Source organism: Conger conger, chromosome 3, assembly GCF_963514075.1.
Source record: "Conger conger chromosome 3, fConCon1.1, whole genome shotgun sequence".
NCBI classification, from domain to species: domain Eukaryota; kingdom Metazoa; phylum Chordata; class Actinopteri; order Anguilliformes; family Congridae; genus Conger; species Conger conger.
In genome coordinates, this window is record NC_083762.1 from 59,037,151 (window position 1) to 59,061,859 (window position 24,709).

Sequence of the window (24,709 nt, forward strand, 5' to 3'; positions counted from 1 at the left end):
TAGAGGAAGAAATCTTTTAAATTGACAACAAATCAGCATACTTCAATCTTTAAGCAGAAATAAAAGACTTTACAGAACATTGGCACTAAACTGACATGATATTGCTCTTATTTACAATAAAAACACATTTAGGGGTCATTCCACAGCTCATGTCATGTCCCAAGCTAGAGTTAAATTGTAGATTTGGACGAAGACCTGTGAAATAACCCTTTCAACCTGCACAGACACACTCACACACCACCGTGTGTACTGTATATTTATATATCTATGGAAGTGTTACAAACTATTGTCCTTTTTACAAGTGGTATGAAAAAATATCTTTTTCCTCGAAATCCAACAGTCGAGATTCACTATCCCCTTTGATTTCTAGTATCCGAAAGATTGATACATTCATTTTCGTACAGTATGACACCAAAGAACATTTGTATATCTTTCTATAGTCAGTTGATAATGTACAGCCTCCCAACAATAGCTTTAATTAAGAGCAGCCACTGATAAAGTCTAGCTATTTATATCAATTGTGCAGTTTGAGGAAATAACTCTTGAGCAACTCAATCTATTTAACATATAATGAGAGAAAGGATGACATTTATGAGAAGTCAAAACAAAATACTTGAGTTTTGTAGAAAAGCTAAATTTTTGATCAAGGACAGGCCCACACTTGGATGTCTCAGCACTGCAAACTCTGATCATAGTCTTGAGCACATGGTTTAAGCAGCTTATGTAAACACAAGTGAATTTTCATCTGACAAGCATTCATTAATTAATGATTAATGCAGCTGAACAAATTCAAAAGAGCTATCTGCGTCCCCTTGTGAAAGAGGATGTTCATAAGTTAGGCAAAGATGTTTCAAAAGCAATATCAAGTTGCAGTTTTGACAAAGCCAGCTTTTCAAAATATCTAACAGACCTTAAAAGTAGATACACTTCTCTTATCAGGTCTATAAACCTTAACATTGATTACTGAGAAGAACAGTAATATTCACAATGGGATTTTCAAATCAAAAGGTCATGGTTTTCCCATGCTCCCTTGTCATTTGCACAAATATTACTAGCACATATTCCTTTCAGCATTTAAATATCTGGAAACATCCAAAGGCAGTCTCATGACAGTCAGTACCATCAGAACTTTTGATCTTCTCATGCAATATTAACCAGATTAATATGTGCAATGACACAGCAAAAGAAAATCCCACTCATAAACATTTAAAATTCACATTTTAATTTCCAAAAAATACGTTTCATTTGAGAAGGAATTTCTATAAAATCAGTGGCTTGAAAGAAAAATGTCTGAATGTGGGAGAGAAACTATTCAATTTGAACTGCCTCCCCTCTCTCAGCATCGGTTAAGTCTCACGGTGTTAAGGTGCAAGCTTCTTTTTTTAATGGGGGGGGGAGAAAAAAAAAAAAAAAGGAAAAAAATAGAAAAACTGTAAGTGAAACTGATCAGCTATCACAAGACCAGCAGCTCAGCATAGCAACCCGAAACACATCTTACAAGATGAATGCGATTCCTCCATTTGTCCACATGCTACAGAAACCCTGCAACATGCAAGCGTCCTGCATTGTGAGCTCAGCCCCTCCCATTCTAATCACAGCCCACCACTATGTTCCAGTGGATTATGGGAAATCTACCAAAAAAAGCATCACATAATAAGCAGACCTGGGCCAAATACGAAATGTTTTGGATACAAATACTTTTCTGTGCCCGACTAATTGTGCCTAGTGCAACTGCGCCAACCAGGAGGACCAGAAGGCTGGGTCAGGACTTTTTTTTTTTTTTTTTATTAAAATTTTTTTAAATTTTTTTTTTTAAAGAGTGTTTTTCATAGACCAGTACACCAGACGAGCTCTGTAAAGTGTTGAAAAGTATTAGAATCCAAAACAATTATGTGTTTGACCCAGGTCTGATAATGAACATGTTCAGAAGTGACAGGGTTGCGAAATAAAGCGTTAAGACGAGTTGCTCTTTTTTGGCGTATCTTCTCTCCCGGTTTCTCCGAGACGTACCTTTCATTCAACCGTGCTTTCGCCCCTCTCCGCATGTGTCTGGAACAATGGAGAGCACTTTATACCAGCAATCTTTTCAAATGTTGTCCAATCTTTAAAGTTGCTGCATTTGTTGTGTCGCAGGGAAACATGCATTTCAAATGCATTTCCCAGACCTTTTTCCAGTTTTTTTTTTATAAAAATAACATTTAAACTCAGACATGATTTTCCTTTTTATTTTAAAGATTTTTAATATACAACATTGTATTTACACGCTCTAATTTATTTACACAAAATTAACAAGTGGCACTATGAAGTTTAGATTTTTTTCCCTATAGGTGTCTTTATTTAACAAATAGTAAATGATAAATAAAATTTCAAAATCACGTAATTTCTTTCCCCCCCCCCCAGGACGACTTGTTGAGTAGCACTAAAGGCTACATAGTCAGCTGCAAAGTGCTGTCCATTCCCAAGAAGTGTTTCTTTTACAAAAATACAACCTACCCAACCCTAACCCAGTAATATCCCATAGCAAATCTATAGCTTATGCTATTACAACACTTGGTTAATTCAGACAAAGCTCTTTGCTGAACATTCGAGAGGATGAACAAATATTGGTCCTGCAACCCCAGTCCTCTTATGTGTCCCATTTTCTTAGCTGAATGAGTGAAGAGCACCGAACTGGCTAGGTGGCCATCTTTAAAAGCCTCTGACATTTCTGTGGAGATCGTTAAACGCCGCTTTGAATGCAGGGACGGCCGTACGGGTGACGAGAGTCTCCGCGGAAACGGCAGACTTGCACGTGTCGTTTTAAAACGCGCTACCACAACCGTCAGGAGGTCACTGCTGACTGCGGCCTCCGGCGTTCAACCTCCTTCCCAGACACCACATTCAACTCACCGGGCCGGTGACTCGGCGTCCACGCCAGCGAGGCTCGGACAGCGTGAGAGAGAGCGAGCAAGGGCTTGAAACCCTGGCTGAGACCTACGTATGGACCGTCTGGGTTTTTATATCAAGTCTTGCTTGGTAGTAGGAAGTAGAACTGTGATGTGGCATTTCCTTCCCAGGGTAAACGGTTGTGTACCTAATCGAAGGAACGGATCTGAAGCACCCTGCTAGCCACAGAGCGGGGGGCCAATGGCTGAGAGTTTGTAATTTGCCTTGCCGAAAGATTTGAGGTGACGCTGTAAGGACCTAAGGGGGTGCGAGGGGGGAGGGGGAGTCACCACTGGAGCTGAAGTCAGTGCTGATGTAATAGTGTGTATAAAATTAGTACTGTACAGCCTACTGCAGGAGGGGGGTGTTAGATAGACTGGATTTTGTGTGTGTGTGTGTGTGTGTGTGCGTGCGTGTGTGTGTGTGTGTGTGTGTGAGAGTTGGGTGGGGGGATGAGTCTTATCTACACCAGCCGGCATTGTCGAATGTGTTTTTATCAGCGCAAATGATGACCTCACACAGACCACATGCTCTCCAGCACCCCCTACAGGGCCATGCAGACTGTGCAAGGAAATGTGATAAACAAGAACCTGCCCTGCCCACCCACCCCACCAAAAAAAAAAAAAGCTGAAATAATATGACAAGTACAAAAACCTCACTTAAAACCTAACGGCAACAACAACACAGTTCAACTACTCAGAGTACAAATTCTACGTCAAGCTTAGTGGCGTTAGCATCACTGCAAAGAACCTGGTGTGAATGCCAAACCTCAGTCGCTTGTACCTCATTGACCTGTACCCAAATCTCATTTGCCTGTACCCAAAGCGCAGTTATCTGTACCGAAACCCAGACATTATCTCCAATGAAAACGGAGTACCTTACAAAAAATATATCTTCAGTCTAAACAAATAAAACTAACTGGAAACACTCATTTTTTGCAAGCTCGCATTTTAAGATTCGGAAAACAAAAAGAAATAAAAGAGAGAAAATAATTTAAAGGGGAATTCATACTGATAACTTAGGTTTCATTTTGTACCAGGACTGTGTCTCAGAGCTTCATTCCCAACCAGACCTGGGTCAATTGCTTCAGCATTTTGGATTCAAATAACTTACTGCTCGTGTGATCTTGCCTGAAGCAATTGAGCCAAACAAGAGGACCAGAAGACAGGGCTTGAACTTGGGAGTATTTCATAGGTTCCAAAACAAGACAACCCAGTAAAGCGTAGCATATTTGAATCCAGAACGATTATATATTTGACCCAGGTCTGTTCCGTGCCTCTCAGACGTACGATGCTTTGGCACGGTGAGAAGCCTGAAGCCTCTGCTGCACCAGACAGCGGCCATTTTGTAACTACAGACACACTTAAGGATGGGAAATGCAGGCAGGCAGAACGTTCATCTGATTTGAGCAAAATAATCACGAGCGATACTGATGGCGAGAGAGATCGTCTGAAGCTCACCGCGAGAGAGATAATATAGAGAAAAAAAGCATGTGTGGCTCAAAGTGCTCTACAGTACCTGTCTACCATGGAAGTACCTTTCAAAAGAAAGCAAACAGGATCTTCCATTAAAAAAAATTATTAACAGGATCTTAGAGCAATTAGCACTACCTTATGATCTCTGCTGCAGAGGGATAACCTAGAGGACAGAAATGGAATCCATAGTCAATAGACTTTAACATTAACCTAAAACAATAAATATCCTTTAAAAAGAGCTGCTGTTCATGGAGGTGGACCGTGCGGGTGAAAAACAATGTCCGTCTCGTGGATTCGCGTGGTGGTGCTGGAGGGAAGTTGGGCAACTAGAAAGAATCAGAAATGCTTTTTTTTTTTTTTTTTTTTTTTTTTTGACGGTGAAGGTTCTGGCCCTTCTTAGTTATGGCACTACAGCAATCTCTGTTTTCACACTTCTCTTTACCCTGAACACACGCTGTCCCTACGAGTCCCTATTCATTTTGTGGTGGATTTTTTTTTTCTGTTTTTGAATGCATCTTCTAGTTTCTTTTTTTTCTTTCTTTTTTTTCGTCAACATAAAGTGCAGCAGTGCGGTTTTCCCCAAAAATGTCGGAAGCTCCCAAGGTTCCGCCCGGCGTCTCCCCTGGTGGAGTGGTGGAAGAGGAGGAGAGGAGGACGGCGAGAAGCCGCTGGGCGGTGCCGGCAGCCGGGCGCAGCCCGAGCCGGTCTCCCCGCCGTGCTGGGCTTCGGTCGCCGCGCTCCCCCTCTACTCGTACAGGGCGGCCTTCAGGGGCTTGACCAGTCCTTCCTCATACACCTTCAGGATGGCTTCACACACAAACCTGTACTGGCTCTGAAAGACAGGGACACAGACATCAACATCGGCTATGCTTTACTGCTGAACCCGCTGCCCAATCACTGTTTATATTACATCACAAGCGTTTGACGCCGTTATTTGCCTTATTATTTGTGCAACGATTGGTCATACTTCGCACGGTTGGAGCCGGAAATGGCAATTGTCAAAAAGCTGACCAATCGTTTCAGACTTTAACGTCACATGGTGGAATTTGCCTCTGGAAAATGCCGACCTGTCTGTCTGCTAGGCAATGGGCTTCAGGTCATAAAGGAAAAGCCACCCAGACCAGAAGCCCAGAACTGGAGAAACCTAAACAACACTTAGCTGCGGTAATATCAGCTTTCTGCTCCGGGTCATTATTATTATTATTGACCAAACGTTAGGAAAAGGCCAATTTTTAAGTCCAAAAGGTAGTCTTTATATGGCATTAAGCTAAAGTTAATGGCAATGCCTAGCCACAGGATGTTTATTTAGGGTTAAACTCATATTTTAATCCTGATATTTATGTTCATTTGCAGAAATTTTTGGTTAGCCTTCCTACTGAAAGCACAGCGGAACAAATGCTTGAGGTTTTTGTTACGGCTAAATTTACACTGGCTCGTATCCTCACACTGAAAACAACCAGCCGGCGGAATTAAGTCAGCCGTTGGGAGTCTAAGTCTTTGGCAAAATGGCATTTACAGTATGCAGAGGCGCTCGTAATGAGCATTATGAAAATGCTAAACCTTACGTAGCGCTTACACCAAGCTTCTTTTTATACGCCCCACGTGCAAAACGAGAGGAGAACGGATACACAACGAGAGCCGCTCTCAGGAAGCGCTGTGGGTGGATTTTAAACAGAAGAAATTTGTTATGCTACAAGGTAAACATCTCTAAACAACTAATATTTTATCGCGAGAACAAACACACCGTAATAACTGTATTCACGATGTAGTAAACGATGTGGTGTGGTGTTGTCGTGTAGCCGAGTTCCTATTTAGGCCTCCCCCCCCCCCCCCCCCCCGAATTTTGGGCGCGAGTTCATGGGCGATTTGTGGAAAGGACACCCGTGTTTTGGAACAAACGAGCGCAGGCCGAAGGAGGAGGAAGACGAGTACTTACGGGGGTCTGAATCATCATGGCTCTCTGGTCTCGCATTGTCCTCACGATGTCTAACGGGTACACGGGCTGATTGCATTCGATCAAACACATCGCTGTTTCCATGGTGATGAGAACTCCGGTCCGGCCAATCCCGGCGCTGGGAGACAGAGAGAGCATAGGCTGTCATTGGACTGAGGGCTGGGCTTCGCTCAGCGCGTGCAGGGCGGGGGAGACGGGGGGGAGGTTTGTGCTCGCCGCAGCTGGAGGGCTTCCAAGAGAGGAACGAAGGACAACAACATGAGCAACATCACTTGGAACACTCCTTTCGAATGGCGCGTGCAAAATGACGTTACAAAAACGTTCCCTCGTTTTAAAAAATGAGTGCCGTTTCTTCCTTCCGTTTACTTGTGTGTTTTTGGAAGATCTCCTCCTCTTTCGAGCTTAGAAACCCTTCAATCTACAGGCTGCAGTCGAGCGTTCGAGACGAACGAAAACTGCCTTTAAACAGAATGGACTGTTTCCAGCAGGTCACCTTAGGTCAACTCTGACTCATGGACTGGAAGTTTTATATATATATATGTATATATATATATATATATTAAAAATCACTTTGCAACAAAGTGAGCAGTAAATGGACTAAACAGACACACTCTTGGATTCAGACAGATCCCACCAGCCCGGCACAAAACCGGAGAAGACGACGAAGTGCTTAATTTAAGGGTGCAGCTCATTTGTCACGCCAGTTGTGTCTGGGTTGCAGCCCCTCTGTAATAATGCCCTCGTGCAGACTGCGCAGCTTAATAAACCCTGCTGGTTAAACTCAACCCACATCTCTCAAACGCTTCCTCTCTTTAAATAGCACACTGCCAGCCAAGAACGCGGCAGTATTCACACGTTTACACACCGACATGTAGCTTTATGCTTATAGAGTGCGTCAACCCTACCCCACCCAAAGGTGTCTCTTTCTTCTTGACTGGTTCTATTTCTATTCAGGTCTGTCAGGATTTTATGTATTGGGCCAAATATTAGGATATCCCTGGATCAGGACCCAAAATACAGAGGGATATGCAGGCATATGGTACATGCTTCAGAAGCGCACTCAAGGCAGCAATAAAACCTACCTGGAGTGTATGACCACTGGAGTAAACCCTACCTGCAGTGTACCAGCACTGGAGTAAACTCTACCTGCAGTGCACTACCACTGCAGTAAACCCTACCTGCAGTGCACTACCACTGCTGTAAACCCTACCTGCAGTGCACCAGCACTGGAGTAAACCCTACCTGCAGTGCACCAGCACTGGAGTAGACTCTACCTGCAGTGTATGACCACTGGAGTAAACCCTACCTGCAGTGTACCAGCCCTGGAGTAAACCCTACCTGCAGTGTACCGGCACTGGAGTAAACCCTACCTGCAGTGTACCGGCACTGGAGTAAACCCTACCTGCAGTGTACCGGCACTGGAGTAAACCCTACCTGCAGTGTATCAGCACTGGAGTAAACCCTACCTGCAGTGCACCACCACCGGCTCGTCCTTCCCGGCCCTCTTGCTGCGCACCAGGCTGACGAAATCCAGGAAGTCGGTGGAGTCGTCCGGCACTCCGTGATCGGGCCACGCCAGGTACTGGATCTGGGTCAGCTGCCGGCTCTCAGCGGCCTGCGACAGAACCCCACCCCCATTCCCGTCAGTGTAGATTTCCACGGAAACAAACACCGAGCGCCGCGGTTGGCCACCACGGGAAACAGGCAGTCGGAGCATTCCGCACTACTGCAAAGCGCGGTCACCATGACAACTCTGCGAACTTCACCATGGTAACACAGTCAGGCCTCTGCTCTAATAGTCTCAGTCACCATGGTAACTTGGCCTACTGCTCCAAAGCAATTCAGTCAACTGCCCGGGGAACACAATCGGTGCAGGCAAACCACATGTTACAGCCCAATGATTGATGAGATATTATCAACAGTTAACACGGTAAACTGGAGGTAACACAGGGAGGATTTTTAAACTCACTTCCAGGTTGGTGAGAGTCATTTCCCTGACGAGAAATGCAGAGTTCCCTTCTTCAGAGAGACAGGCCACCTGGAAGTTCCCGTAAGTGCAGGTGACAGAGGGGTTGGGCCAGTACTGATGACACTTCACCTGGGACAGAAGGAAACACCGATAATCAGCCGACAGTATCACACAGGAAGGATCCACCGTCAGTATGTTTTAAATGAGCCAGTCAGCTTCAGCCCCTTCAGTAAGCATGCTCTTAGACTCAGGGCCAGTTCCAAACTATTGGAAGCCCTCTGCAAAATTCTTTGGAGGCCCCCATTTGAGGTGTATCCTACACAGGCAGAGGGGGATTTAGCAATTTGTGGACCTAGATGGAGACCGAGTCGATTGCCTATGTCGCCTATGCCTAGAAGCTCCACTGCTCGGGCTGCTGTGGGCTGCTGTGGGCGGGCGGGGTGGGGTGAGGTGACATACCCGTCCTCGCTCCACCTGGGTGGTGAGCATGACCACCATGGAGGAGCCCTGCTCCCAGGTCATCTGCCAGAAGTCTGGGCAGGTGTTGGGCAGCGGGCCCTGGCAGGCGATGTAGCGGTTAATCAGGCTGGAGGCAGGGATCTCCATCTGAGGGGAGCAGAGCCGGGGGTGAGACGTGTGGCGTGAGTGTGTGTGTGTATGTGTATGTGTGTGTGTGTGTGTGTGTGTATGTGTGTGTGTGTGTGTGTGTGTGTGTGTGTGTGAGTGTGTGAGTGAGTGAGTGTGTGAGTGAGTGAGTGTGTGAGTGTGTGAGTGTGTGAGTGAGTGTGAGTGAGAGAGAGTGTGTGAGTGAGTGAGAGTGCGAGTGAGTGAGTGAGTGTGTGTGCGTGTGTGCGCGTGAGTGTGCGTGTGTGTGTGAGAGTGCGTGCGAGTGCGTGCGAGTGCGTGCGAGCGCGTGAGTGCGCGTGCGTGCGCGTGAGTGCGCGTGAGTGCGCGTGAGTGCGCGTGAGTGCGCGTGAGTGCGCGTGAGTGCGCGTGAGTGCGCGTGAGTGCGCGTGAGTGCGCGTGAGTGTGCGTGAGCATGTGTGATTGAGATTATGTGGGCACATACGCGTGTGCGCATGTGTGAATGCATACGAGTGTGTGCATAGGCGTGCCCGCATGCATGAGCGTTTGTGTGGGAGTTTGCTGTAAGTGTGCGTGTTCATCTTGAACTGAAAGAGGCACTCCTGTGGGGAGATATGAGAATGAAGAGCGCGTCTGCTCACATTGATGTAATTTGCGTTGATGTAGTCGTCCGCGCCCTTCAGAATAACACGCGTCGCATCATCTATGAGAAGAAACAGAGTTCACACATCACAGCTGACATGCAGCCGTGTGAAAAACGGCAGGCAGGTGAGGATATACTCACAAGGTGAGATGTCTCTGTATCGGTTTTTGGAAATGTTCTGAGGTAATTTGGCACACGACATTGTCATTCCAGGCCTTTTCCGGTAAAGTTGCTGCCAAAAAAGAAAAAGAACAATAATCGATTCACAAACATTAGAATAACGTGAAAGTAAATGTTTTGCATCTGCAACGCCCCTTAAATACGTTTAGCTCTCTTGTTTATCTGCCAGGACCACATTTTATAGATATTTTAGATTGTTATCCCATTTGGCTCTAAATCACAATGTTTTAGACTGCCCTCTGGGGGAAGCCATTTTCCTTTCTTTTAAACAAACAGATGGCTCCATTTTGATAGAGCATGATGCAGTGCTAATAGGTAATCAATTGGTTAATTCAACAAAATGCGCTTCCTGGGGAGATAGCTCAAAGAAAGCAACAGGAAGAGAGACCAAGGCAACCATTACGCAAGATGACTGCGTGGAATGTCTCCAGAGTTTAGCTATGATACTATATTTAACTACACTGCAGCACCCATTAATGCAATACTAATGTAGCCTCGTACAAATTAAAGAATTGCACAACAAATGCAAATGAAATAGTGATTTATGTCTGAGGGGGTTAGTGGATTCAGTCATTTAGATGACAAAATGCTGAACAGACTAATGTCAGCTCATTTGTAGTGCTTGCATCTTTGCATATAATGTGAATTACTTAATTATCCTATTTTTTTTTGCATATAAACCCCCCACCTAAGGTCCCAAGGCAACGGTGTCAGGAATTACAATACTGCATAATCTACCAATTTAATTTAGCACAGCTATAATTTGCTCCCAGAACAACTATATTAGATATAATTACGGAGTTTGACTTTTCTGCAAAAACTATATACTATATACAGGTAGTCTTGGCTACGATCTCAGCAACCCTTTCCTGTGCGTACTTTAAACGACAATCTCTATCGCTAATGGCTTATCGGGGGGAAGCAAACAGGAAACTGTTGAGGCTGCTCAAAGAATAACAGGAAGTAATAGGATTTTACAAAAGACATAACCTACTGTCAGAAAAGCAGCAAGTCTGACCGAGTGTCGCATGCTAAAAGCCAGCCAACGAAAGGAGCGGAGACCAAAATGCAGCATTAACCAAATGTGAATTTTACAGTTGAAAATGGAGGCTATCCTTTATTTATCTTGATGGTGATTGGCTAAAAAAAAGGACTTTATAACTAAAGAGGGTCTTAAGTGGTGTAGAGGGTGTAATCCTGACACAAATCTTCTCAAATGTAGTGAAAAGGACAAAACGTCCACAGCTCTAGTCTTGGAGGGCTGTTGGTCTGCAGGAAGTCAACGGAGCCGGATGAAATGTGTAATCGTTTTGGATTCAGATACTTTTCTACACCTTACTAATCGTGTCTGGTGTATTGGAACCAATGAACTTCTCAAAAACTGCAATCCCTGCCTTTTGGTCCTCTTGCTTGCAGCAAGGGGCAAGATAAATCGAGCAAAGAAAAGTACTTGAATCAAAAACAATTATGTATTTCACCCAGGCCTGGCTGGCAGTCAGTAAACCATTGGTCCTCACTCCTGGCCCTGGAGACCCGCAGGGTTTCTGCCTTAATATCAGCAACCAATTCAGACCCAAGAAAGCAGGAGAGGTGAATAAACTGTGTACTTAACTGCTTTAATAGATCAATTACATGCGGAGTAACAACAAAAGCCAGCACACCCTGCGGCTCTCCAGGACCAGGAGTTGCACTAAACCAACCCCACTCGGACCAAAGTTATCCGGACTACTTCTTTGCCGGGCTCTGAGAGCATTGAGGGGTTTCAGTAACGGAAGGGGGGGGGGAGATGGCGTTCACTCGTGTGTCAGTTGACGGGTGGACTCACATCGAACTGAGCCAACAGCGCACCGCTGCTCAGACCCTCCTTCAGCTGCTGCATGGCGCCCCTCCACGCGTCCTCGTCCAGCTGAGACGGGTCCACCGGGGACTTCTCCGGGATGTACTGGAAGTCCGGCTCCGTCTCCAGCTTCTCCTCCACCACGTCGTAGATGGCTGCGGATCGGGACACATATATGAATAAAAAATGGACAGAACGGGTCCGGGGGACCGAAACGAAGACCGGAAAATTCCAAAGACAGGAAGCCAATTTAAGAGGCAGCAGCGAAACTCTGACATGCGGGTTTGATGCTAAAATGGTAAAATGACACCGGAGGAGAAGAGATCAAACGATGTGCAGATTAGGGTTGTCAGCTGGACCGAAAAGCCCTATTTGAACATTGCATTTGAAAAAATAGCAGATTTGATTATATTTGAATATTTATAGAAACATTTGCATAATTGCTTGGCATACTTTTAGGCACTTCCTGTTATGTTCCCATTATGTCCAAAAGAGGGTGCAAGAAGGGCACAAAGGGCAAATGAAGGTAGCGACACTTAGATTTTACGGAAATTGTTAGCGAATAGTGACCAAAAAAACAGAGTAAACATTCACATCATAAAATAAACAGTCTTGATGATGAATTTTAACATAATTAATTTATTTTACATTTACCACACATTCTCTTTCTGTAATGACCTGGGTTCGAAATTAGGCTACGTTGTGGTGAAAAATTCAAACACAGCAGCCTGTGTTAGCCCCTTCCTTTTTTCAGATTATCCGGTAAAAAGCCTTCATGGTCGACTTGGTTAGAGACGAGCAGGACGAGTATGTAGTCTCTTTACCCTGCTGAGGTAAAAACCTGCTTCAGTTGAGCAGGAGTCGCAAGAACCCTCAGTTAATCCTGCGCTAGCTAAGCAGCCAGTTTTCCACAGCAGTAGAAGATTCTGGTCCGCTGGTGGCATAGGCCTAGGTTTAGTCTGAAATATGGACCACACCTATGGCAGGACCACCTAGTAGCAGTAGCTACGTAAAACATCAAGTCTCTCAAGCATACTAGCTAGTCTAGGAATTGATTCGTACAAAAAGCTTTCGCCTTTGAACTTTAATTAGCAGTGCCATTTTTTTTTTTGTTCAAGACCTGATTGGCCAAGCACCAATGGTAAAAGGGACAGAAAAGAGGCCACATTTTTCATTGTGCATACATGATAAAATGATTACATATTCAAATGGTAATTTTAGCAATTTGAGGAAAATTCACATTTTGAGTGCATGTCTGACTGCACAAGACAGAGCGGTCTGTGCTGAAGAGCACCGACCCCTCCAGCAGCTAAAGGCAGTCGGAGACGAAAGGCTTTGAGGTCGACTTCGCTCCAGGAAACAAGAGGCTGCAGCCGTCTGAAAAGACAAATCTCTATCCTCTCTCTTGGACAGGCTCGCTCAATAACCTTTCCATGGATACGAGCTAGGCAAGATTTCCAGCCATCAAGCAATCTTTTCACACTATTAGAAGAGATGAGAGGCTATAATTTCACTGAAGTATGTCATACAGGAAGATGCAGCAAATCAGCGTTAAGGCGTTATGCTGGAGTGCTAAACAGGCCAAAATGATGCTGGGATTCACAGCAAAAAGTACTGAGAATGACTCAAAAGAAGGTCATTTTGCTGTTATCTAGTGCCTTGTTAGACAACGCTTGCAGTATTGAGTACAGACAATGATATGTAGAAGTTCCAGAAAAATGCACTGAGAGCGTGTAGTGCGTAGGCAGTGTTTAGTGCAGGGATCATCAACTCCCGGTCCCCAAGGCCCGAGAACCGCTGGTTTCCCTCCCTCCCTTTACCTGGGAGTCAGTAGCACTAACTGCTCAGTTAATGACCCGTGAGAAAAGATAACCAGAGCAGGATTTGGATTTGAGCGTGAGATTTGATGACCCCTGATCTAGTGTACTGGTGGGTTTGGAATGCAAGAGCGGTTAGGTGTGTGGGCAGGGTCTGGAATTAGGTTTGGGGTGAGGGGGGAAGTGTGGGCGTGGCCTGGCGTGGGGGCCCTCACCATTGGGCCGGACCAGCAGAACGAGCTCTCCTGAGTGGCTCTCGCAGCTGGCTTTGATGAACATGACCACCTGGTCGTGGGTGTGCTCGGAGATGTCCCGCCCGTTGATGAGCACCACCTGGTCCCCCTCGTTCAGACGAGGCACGCACAGGTCGGCCTGCGGGCGGGGCCGGCACACGGAGCGTTAGCGTCAGCTGCAACACACTCAGTGCAGTCTGATAACACCGCTACACTTTTTATTTAACATGCGCGGTACACTCTCAAAGGCATGGGCCTTTATCTGTATCAGTATAATGCTGGGCCTGAACATCACCAGGAGAGACCAATAGGTGTCACTGACTCTCAAACAGACACGGACACATACAGAAACAAAGACACACGGACATGAACAGATGTATAGTCACACACACCCACAGACATGCGCGCACACACACACACACACACACACACACACACACACACAGAGGCGCGCACACACACACGCACACATACACGCACACATACAGATAAGCACACACAGACAGGCGCACATACAGATAAACACAGACACAGACAGACACAGACACACACACACACACACACACACACGCGTGCGCGCGCACACACACACACACACACACACACACACACACACACACACACACACAGACAGACAGACAGACAGACAGACAGACAGACAGACAGACAGACAGACAGACACGCACACATACAGATAAACACACACAGACAGACGCGCACACACACACACACAGACACACACCCACACAGATAAACACACACAGACAGACGCGCGCACACACACACAGACACACAGACACGCACAATCAGACACACACACACACACACCCACAGACACGCACACACACCTACAGACACGCACACACACCTACAGACACGCGCACACACCTACAGACACGCGCACACACCTACAGACACAGACACACACCCACAGACACGCACACATACAGATAAACACACACAGACAGACACGTGCGCGCGCACGCACGCACGCACGCACGCACGCACGCACGCACACACACACACAGAGACAGACACAAGGATACCGGTCATGCTCACATACGTGCTACTGATCTGAGAACAAACATTATGTCACCACGTCATTTCCCTGAGTGCTAAACGATGGAGCATCATCAGGCAGTTACAATTACAGCAGTACCGGGGGGATGAGACGAGCCCAAAACATACCGACGTTCCGGGAGCCACCCGTGACACTATGATAGGCATCTTCTGATCGGAGCCACCCTAAAGTGCAGAGCGGGACACGGGTTAGAGAACGATCCACCCTGCAGAGAGAGACTGCAGACAGGGGCGCCCACTCACCTTCACGTTGAAGCCGAACCGGCCGTTTTCGTCAGGCCTCATTTTGATCAGGACAAGATTGTCATGAGGAACGACCCCGTTCAGCTGCAGTGAGAAGAGGAGCGGACTCAATACAGCATTGATTTCCGCAGCCGCAGCCACAGCCACAACATTTCTAAATGTTCACAACTATTTTCTCAAAACAAAGGACACAGCCAAATTGATTTCAGCCTTTTTATCTCTAAATTATACTGGTTTTGTTAAATAGGCTACAGGGGAAATGTGTCGTGGCATATTGCAGGCACGCAGAAAAGTGCTAAAATGTACCACAAGATCATTTCATTTCTTCAGCCATAATAAATTCAGCACGCCTCTCCCATCCCCTGCTCCTATTCATCAATTCCATAGAGAAGGCTCAGCTTCGGTGGTTTGTGTGAGCAGAGACCACGTTCAAATCGGTACATTTCCCACAGTCGTCATGCAGTCCACTCAGATCTCAAATTCACAGTTTCAGAGAAAAACTGAAAATACAGCAGGCACCACCTCATCGGAGTTATAAACCTATCATTTCTATAACGACAACTTCCACAATTATTCATTTCCAACCTAAAGGTCGTATCATGGCATCATTCAGTTGTTGAATAGTGTTGGAGAAGAGGGACCCATTCACTGCTACGGACCAATACCTGTTGCTTATGGTCTGGAGTGGATCTTTTATGAAAGAATTGGCTGAACTGCCTGAATTGCTTTTTTGAATTTCAAAAAAGCTATTATTTTAAGCCCAAATATATGGTGGCGGTGGCTCTGGCTTGTCTAGCGTTTAAAACATGTAATAAAAATATGCTTGTGATGTCAAAAAGGGAAAAAACAGCTTGGGAAAGGGTGGAAAACACCCTCACGTTACATGCGGTCAATTGAACCACAATGGACCAGCTTTAAACGGGGGGGGGGGGGGTGTAGGGGAACGTGAGCAGCACTGTGTTTATCCCTCAGCTCAGAGGCACAGTGCTGAATGATAGAGTTGGGGGGGGGGGGGGGGGGGTCTCACCATGGATTTGTCGGAGGTGGCCGGAACGTCGTACATCTCGTTGACGTGGTTGTCCAGCTCCTGCTGGGAATGGGACTGGATTATCTGGCTATAGACGGTCTTCCGGGACTGTTTGGGTGGCAAAGCGGGAGGCTGCCCATCGATGGTACCATCCGGAGACCTGGGGGACAGACAGAGAATGACGGACTGAAAGACAGACAGACAGAGGGACTGCCTGTAGCCTAGTGGCTAAGACGTATGACCGGGACCCGGAAGGTTGGTGGTTCAAGCCCCGGTGTAGCCACGGTAACATCCACATAGCTGTTAGGCCCTTGACCCCACATTGACCCAGAGGGGACTGCCCCTGGCTTAGTCAAATCAATTGTAAGTGGCTTTGGATACAAGCATCAGTGAAATAACAAATTATATTATTATTGTAATTATTATTATTAGACAGACAGACAGACAGGAGGGTGTACAGGTGGAGAAGGTGTAAAACAAACTGCGGCAACGCTGGCCCTCCTGATCCTGTAAAGGAGCGTCAGAGGGAAGAGAATCGGGCTGCGTTCCCCCGCCCCTAATGGCGGTGACGTGTAGCCCTGTGAGCTGTGCCAAACCTTCTGTTAGCGGGCGGCAGGGGAGCGTTTGGCTTGGAGCTCAAAGGTTTCGGGTTTAACTGCCGGCTGAGAGCTGCTGCCATCGTAACCTTCAGCGAGACGTGCCAGCCCACAGCGCGCCGGTGATTCTGGGTAATGTGCATACGCTGCATCTGTGTGTGTGCCACGGATAAGGCCGCGCTAATAAATAAAACACGGGTGGTGAAATGCAATCTGGAGGGTCGCGTTCCAGCATGCAGGTGCTCTGGAGGGGGGGGACTCAGATAAAACGTTGGTTGTCTTCTATGGCCAGTGTTTACATTTCACATGTAAATGGCTGATCTCTGGGCACAGTGTCTGCACTTGTGCACATCGTCCTGTGCCCTGCACTCCTTCCACTGCATGTGTCAGGAAGAGCGGGGGAGAGCGGGGGAGAGCGGGGAAGAGCGGGGAAGAGCGGGGGAGAGCGGGGGAGAGCAGAGGAGAGCAGGCTGGGGCAAGAACAAGTAAGGAAAAACAGGAAAGACCAGGGAAGGACAGGAACAAGTAGGGAAGGTTAGGGAACGGCATAGAACGGCAGGGAAGTACAGATTACATCGACATCGCACACTGGGCCACCCTGTATGAAGCGCCTCCATTCGACATGGATTCTGTGACCAGATCATCACCACCCTAGAGAAGTCCTGCTTTCTTCAGGAGGGGGCAGCAGTGTGCACTGTGATACCGCATAAGCCGGACAATGACAGGGACCTCTGTAAATAACACACAGCCCTGCTCCACTAGCACGCTAATGCACTGACCAGAGCCCGGGGCCTCAGTCAATCCATCACCACACCGCCTGCGACAGTCTTAGAGGCTGCAGGTGCAAGGCCTCCCCCCTCCCACTCACCCCAAACTCAAACTGACCCCCTCCGGCTTCCCCAGCCAAGAAAACACAACCCCACAACACAGCATTTAAACTCCATCAACTCGAAATACATGCACCGCACATCAACAGAGAAGAGGAGGAAGCCCTTTTTCTCGGTGTCAGATAAAGAATTTAATGGCGCATCCCACTGTAGCGTATTAGCATAACAAGCTGCGAGCACTAAGCATTATGCCCACAGCCCAGACTCCAGGTCTTTATGTTTGCCCAGCCAAGTTCCAGCCTCATTATGAATGCTTAGATGACAGCCATGAAAGCAGCCTGTTTTGTAGTCTGGAGGCAGAGCTTGATGCTACAGCCCAGAGGCCATTTACATAATAAAAACAAACGGTTCAGAAACATTGGTAAAATAAACAGAGACGTGGAACGAGGGGGGAAGGGGGCGGGAGGGGGAGGAGTGCGTGGGAGTGTAGTCAGATTATACATCCGCAATACTCTCCTACTGCCGGGATGTGCATCTGCGTTTTGGAATATCTGTTTACCCTGCGCCGGGGCGGAATTTATAGGACTTAATTACAAACAGGAAATTCTTTCCTGTGTTTTAGGAGCGGCGAGGAGACGCCGAGGTGTCCCGTGGGGGCAGGGCATCAGGGCAACGAGAGCCGCTCGGGGCCGAGGGCTTCAGTGCGCACACGACTCCCCGACAGAACGTTTTCACGAGCATCATCACCGCCCAACTCGCTCCTTTTTAACGAGAGCGCCGTACGCACGTTTTACGGGATTTATTTGAAGCGCTTCGTTTCAGACGGGGCTGAACGGCCTTTGAGGTCGCGGCGAGGTTCGCTTTCAGACTTGCGGTCAAGACAAAGTGGAGGGGAAAAAAAGGCTTTTAATGCAAAATAAGACGGAAAAACCTAAACGGCACTGTTGTTTGCGCAATTAAAATGCAGACTCGCCCTGCGAGCAAAAAAGCCCTCAAACCTAAACTGTTCCAGTTTGGTTTCTGGTTGGAAGGGGCAGGCAAACGGGACTCAATTTTCCACACAGTACAGTGTTTACGGTTTACATCTTAGCTCCAGAATGGTACAATCTGGATTGTAGAAAGTATCCCAAACCACTAGGGGGCAGTCTACCCGGGGGGGCGGGCACCCTCAAAGGGCAGCAAGCCCTGCAGGGCACACAGCACTGTTTTGGCTCTTTCGTTCTGTGATGCAGCACCTCTTTGTCTGAGCAACACAGTACGAGTCCATGGCGGTGTCTGACATAGCTTTCTTGCCAACTACTGCATAGGTAAATTGAGTACATTGGATGAGAGAGTTGTTAATTAGCCAAAAAGTAGTTCTAAATGTAGTACTGATCACAGACTCCAGGGTTTCGCAGAGCGTGGGATTGCCCGAAACTATTGTGTCCTCAAATACACTCAGTGAGCACTTTATTAGGTAGACCTGTACACCAGCTAGATAAAGCAAATATTTAATCAGCCAATCATGTGGCAGCAACTAAATGCATAAAAGCATGCAGACATGGTCAAGAGGTTCAGCTGTTCTTCAGACCAAACATTAGAATGGGGAAGAAATGTAATCTAAGTGACTTTGACAGTGGAATGGTTGTTGGTTTGAGTATCTCAGAAACTGCTGATCTCCTGGGGTTTTTGCAGGAGTCTCTAGAGATTGCAGAGAATGGTGAGAAACAGAAAAAACATCCAGTGGCAAAAACACCACATTGTTAATGAGAGAGGTGAGATGAGAAGGGCCAGACTGGTGGAAGTTAACAGGAAGGTGACAGTAATATAAATAGCCACATATTATAGCCACACAGTGGTTTGCAGAAGAGTATCTCTGAATACACAACACGTCAAACCTCTAAGTGGATAGGTTACAGCAGCAATAGCCTATCCAATAAGTCTAAAAAATTCAAATTCTAAGTCTAAAAAATAATAATAACCTAATAAAGTGCTCACTGAGTGCATGTAGTTTCCTAAACATACTGCAGATTGTGCGACATGCTGTTTTCCAACAGTACAGCAGAATTTTGTAAGCTTTCAGCCCTTGTAATAAGAGACCCCCAAACTATTGGTCTGTGATTGGACCCAAAGTTGGCTCCACCTCTTCCTTTCTGTAGGACCTCCTAAAAAGTATGGTTTATTTCCCGAAAATCCTGCTCGCGAATACACTCAGCGAAACCCCAAATATGTGTATTTACGTGCACTACATTTCACCTACTTAACATTCGCATCCAGGGTACTTGCATTTGGTATCCGGGAACATTGCGTGATAATAAAAGTAGGTAAAGTAAGTTTAGTAGACGGTATATACTTTAAGGATGCAGTATATACGTTTCGGACACGGCCCACTTCATAACCTGGGAGACTCAAACGTTAATACCGCCTACTTCCCTCCTCAGGGCGCAGAGGGGCACCCCCCTATCCCAGAAGCCCCAGGTCGCGTGTCGAGAGCAAACAGAAAGAGCGTTCATCCAGCACGCGCGGAACGGTCATAAGAACCAACTGCGAGGGGCTACAAGGCCCAGAGACTCGCCAAATCTCCAGAAATCTCAGAAGCTGCCTTCATGCGACGCGCTTGTTTATCCTCTGGGCTGACGCGGGTATCCAGGGAGACTAACGCAGGCCTGCGGTTTTTACAGCTGGATACTTAAGAGGAAACGGAGGTTCAGGACGGACCCCCGAGGGGATGCCACCCGGGATCTGAACCCTTTGGCCTTCGGGGGATGGGTTTCCGGTTCATTTAGCTTCCTTAAACGTTCCCCCCCCGTAGCCCACTGGGAGGTGTGCGAGATCAGGCCGCACCGAGGTTAATGGAAAATCCAGGCGTTCGCTGGCCATAAACACAAATCCCTGGATCAGTGAGCTCACACTAATGTGAACAAATCATCACTGAGGGAGAAGCCTCAGCTGATCCTGGGTCAGTGAGGAAGGTTTATCTGAAACCCCAGAAAAAGCACCTGCGACGTCACCCATTTTTACTTTCCACATTTTGACACCGGGGAAGTGGAGTTTTCGGGTGCCGTTGTACACACTGGAGTCAGAGACAGTGCAGTAGGGAGAAGGGGGACCCACGGGCAAGACGTTCCGCTAAATCGTCCACTAAGCTCATGAGATACAGTATTTTTACCTAATTGCAACCTCGCATTCAGTGAAGCTGGTGACTGGGGTTATCTGCAGAAAGGGTGGAGGAGCAAAGGGGAGAGCAGACGCTTACGGTGTGGAGTCCAAGCTGATGCTGTTGGCCTGGGTGGAGGAGGCTGACTTGTGGTTGGCGAAGACCTGACCGGGCGAGGTGTGGATGATGTGATCCACCAGGTGTCCGACGGAAGACGGTCGTATACGGGTCCCCTCTTGTGCAAACATGGAGTTTCTGCTGTGGGGGGAAGGCACAAGGGTTCAGTCCTGCTCAGAGCACAGGGCCCAGCCGGGGGGGGGGATATCATAGGGGGAGACAATGCCTGCCTGCCTGTGCGCATGTGCCTGTAAATGAGTGTGTGTATACACGTGTGTGTGTGTGTGTGTGTGTGTGTGGAAAAGAGCAAAATGCGTGAGTAAAATGGTAAAAACGGCGGTGTATGGAAGTGAAAGTTTGTGTGTGACAGTAAAAGTGTGTGTGTGTGCGTGAGAGAGAGTGTGAGTGAGTAAGAGTGTGTGTGTGTGTGTGTGTGTGTGTGGTTCCGCTAACAGGCTGTGTTGGACACGGTACATTTGGAACTGCTGCTTCCTGACCTGATTTCTCCCCCAGAGCTGGAGGGCTGAACGCTGCTGCCCAATCCCCCCTGCCCCATACCCATATTCTCCTGCTCCTATGACTGCCAGCCCCCCCACACCGGGCTTCTGTCCCCCTCCCCCCCGCTCCAGTCCCCACCACCTTGCACAGGATCTCAGCGTTTGGACATTTGGGCCGAGCAGCAGGCGGGGGTGGGGTGGGGTGCCTCCTGTACTCACTGGTTCGGCGTGCCGGGCGGAGAGCGTGTGGGCAGGCTCTGGGTCTCCAACCGCTCGTCCGACAGGGAATTCCGGCTGACCGTTTCCCAGTCCGTTCCGCTGATCAGCTTCCGGGCCAGGGGTTTGCTGGGAGACCTGCGGGGACAGTGAGGGTACAGTCCATCACGTAACGACAGGGGAAAACCCTCAGAACAAAAATGGAATGACGGGGGTCTGAGCCGCGACTGACCCCAGGGTTTGGCCCCTGGTGCTCCCCAGGCCCCCAGGGAGGACACTGCTTTCACTGTATTCTCGGGACACTGAGGCGCTTTGAGCCTCGCCAGATCTCCTTTACACATCTGAGTGCGGCAGATCTAAACCCTTTTCTAACAGACACGTTCAGGCACTTCTCCATATACCCTATGATGGTTTTCCTGTGGCCATCGTGGGTTAGAAATGAGTCAAAGAAATGTGTCTCAGAACGTCAGTGGAAAATGTACTTCAGGCCACATTCTCCTCCCTTGTATATATCATTTTACACAAAATTATGAAAAGAAATGAGCACAACACACACTGAATTAAACTGGGTGTTGGTCCTACATACCAATGAATGAGAAAAGAACAATTCATTTAGAAATCTCACCGGCCAGTCAGCACTGCCAGTGACACTAGTACAGTCAGCATTAGCACAGTCAGCACTGGCACAGCCACAATAGCACAGCCACAGTCACAATGTCGCACTGGCACAGCCACAATCTCACTGGGAGTCACCCTGCGGCCGTTGGTGCTGGCACAGTGGGGATGCAGTGTCACTCCACACCCAGGGCTGAGACTCGTTGAGCGAGCGTGCCGATAACGTGGACAGGCCTAGATCGAGCTTCAAGCTCTGAGGTGCAACATCCAGACAGACTCACGCGCAGCAGCCGAACCGTTAATGACCAGCTTGCCCTGGCGATGCCCTCCGAGCCTCGCTCCCCCTCCAGCTTCGCGTGCGGGACAAAAGTTTCATAAATAATTAAAATAACGAAGCACTACACAAGTTGGAAATAGCACAGGCCCCGCGCAACCTTCCAGCGGAGAGACGTTTCCATGAGAACGGAGCGCACGGCGGCAAGGATTTCTAACCGGGAACGACCGAGCGGGGTCACGTCTGGACCGCGGAGGCCACTCTGTGAAGCGGCCGGCATCTCCAGCACCTTCCACATAATGAAAGCCTCACCGAGCGGCCGTGATACTCTCACACACGAGGGCTCCAGCCTGCAGAGACGTGACAGGAAAAGTTATACTCCCGTATCTGCTGCTGGCTGGAACAGACGTTAAAATATTGAAGGTAGAAAAAAAAAAAAAAGGAAGCTCAGTCACACAGGAGAAAATGTGCTCAACTTCCATCTTATCACCAGCCGCAATTTACACTTAAAACGTGCAGTCACCACATTAATTCATATTCTTTAAAGCCGTACTAGACATTCTGGAGGTTTGTTTCAAGCCAGCACAAGTGCAAACATCGCAAGAATGAGCTGAGTATCAGCCTCAGCTCTGAGGTCATCATTTTCGTCATCAAGCTTACAACAGACAACCTAGGTTAGAACCCGTGTTACGGCCCCCCACACCTGCACGAATTATGGAAACGCTCGTTCTGCCTACCTCCCCTGCACCTCAAAAAGCTCCGAACCGCTCAGCTGGGCGACCGTCGACATGACTGCAGGCGAAGAGAAGTTTCTATGCTCTCACCCCCCGACGCAACTGAGAACACGAACGTGTTCAAAACAGGCGCGGCTGAGGCAGGGTTTGGAGGGGTCGAGAGAGAGAGGGGGGGTACCTGACAGCAAGGGGGGAGGGGGGGGGCGTGGGCGAGGTCTGCTTCAAGCCAGGTGCTTGGGTGCCGCTCTGTCCTCCAGAGGGGACGGAGGGGGAGAGAAGGAGGAAAGGGAGGGGAAGGGCGTGTTTTTCGTGTCGTCGAAGGGCTGAACCCTGCAGCTACTTCCTGTGTGGCTCGGCTCGTTTCTCAGAAAACGCAGACCACAGCGGGTAACTCTGCGCCCGTGCGTGTTTGTGTGTATGTGTGTCTGTGTGTTTGCGTGCGCGTGTGTGTGTGTGTGTGTTTGCGTGTGTGTGTGTGTTTGTGTATGTGTGTGTGCATTTGTCTGTTTGTGTGTGAGTTTATCTCAGTTGCTCTATAGCGCAAGCCTTCTACCGCATCACTCTCCTGCCCCCGACTGCGCAAGGCTGCAAAATTCCAGCTCCCAGCCATACCGCTGGGAACAAACCGGGATGCTCATCGGGGAATTTCCCATTCCTGCAGTTCCCGGCTGCTGTGCTGGAGTAACCTCATGCGCGTTGGGTCTCATTCAAACATGAATCGCAGTTCCTGAAGTATGCGGCCCGGCTAATTGCATTTAATTAGACACTTTTAATAACTCATGAGGAATGACGTACCCTCCCATGGCAGACATTTGTGTTACAAAGAATGATTATTCTGGGCTCCAGAAGCCCTGCCTGAGGTGTGATGCAGTAACTCTGGGCTCCAGTACTCCAGCCTTATTCGCAATACAGAATCAGTAACTCTGGGCTCCAGTACTCCAGCCTTATTTGCAATACTGAATTAGAAACTCTGGGCTCCAGTACTCCTGCCTTATTTGCAATACTGAATCGGCAACTCTCGGCCCCAGTACTCCTGCCTTATTTGTGATACAGAACTGTGATATCCAATAGCTAGGTGTTGATGTGATTTGTCAGTCAGTGCTCTGAGACACTTAGTCCAGCATGACTAAGACATGCACAGTGACACAAGATGCCTTACCTGGCGAACACCCTGTCTTTGATCCCCTTCTCCTTTCCATACTGTACAGACTGCACCTCCGTCCTTCCACTGCAAGAGGAAACACTCATCTGAGACATTTCAAATATCGCTCACCCCAGACACACAATCCCCTCTGCACACCAACCAATCAGGAACATTTCATTTTTTGTGACAAGATTTAGTCCCACAATTGCTTAGATGCGATTTCTCCAATTTGCGAAGGGTAAGGGGATTTTACTCTGGCACCAATCATAAGGGGGTTTTGTTTCTCAACATGCAGTGTCCAGTGAGAGGAGATAAATATCTACAGTTTGTGCCATGTAGTGGCGGGGAGAATTCAGTCAGCTCATAAAATAAAAATAATTCATTCCAGCATGTGAAATTCTCAGCGCTGTTACCCAAGTAATTAAATCTGTTTATACAGTTAGAGCTCTGTTAGTAAGTGACACATTAAAGAAGTATATCTTTTTAAATTATTAAGTATTTCCTTTCAAAAAGAAGCCTAAAATACCCTCCCTTTTAAAAGTACAGTGATAAAAATGGCCTCTGTTTTTGGAGCCTAATAAATAT

At 47.7% G+C, this 24,709-nt stretch overlaps 1 protein-coding gene across 1 annotated transcript in view; it reads right to left on the reverse strand.

Moving 5' to 3' along the window:
* Positions 1-24,709, reverse strand: part of ptpn4a (protein tyrosine phosphatase non-receptor type 4a) — an 82,470-nt gene continuing 57,761 nt past the window's right edge. The window contains exons 13-27 of the mRNA XM_061233814.1: positions 24,140-24,208; positions 21,361-21,495; positions 20,627-20,785; positions 15,969-16,128; positions 14,942-15,025; positions 14,807-14,863; positions 13,601-13,757; positions 11,557-11,723; positions 9,693-9,783; positions 9,550-9,611; positions 8,783-8,929; positions 8,324-8,452; positions 7,821-7,969; positions 6,337-6,472; positions 1-5,232 (exon numbers count right to left, since the gene is read on the reverse strand). Of these exons, the coding sequence (XP_061089798.1) occupies positions 5,146-5,232; positions 6,337-6,472; positions 7,821-7,969; positions 8,324-8,452; positions 8,783-8,929; positions 9,550-9,611; positions 9,693-9,783; positions 11,557-11,723; positions 13,601-13,757; positions 14,807-14,863; positions 14,942-15,025; positions 15,969-16,128; positions 20,627-20,785; positions 21,361-21,495; positions 24,140-24,208 (1,789 nt within the window). The 3' untranslated portion in view covers positions 1-5,145. The remainder of the gene's footprint in view (positions 5,233-6,336; positions 6,473-7,820; positions 7,970-8,323; positions 8,453-8,782; positions 8,930-9,549; positions 9,612-9,692; positions 9,784-11,556; positions 11,724-13,600; positions 13,758-14,806; positions 14,864-14,941; positions 15,026-15,968; positions 16,129-20,626; positions 20,786-21,360; positions 21,496-24,139; positions 24,209-24,709) is intronic.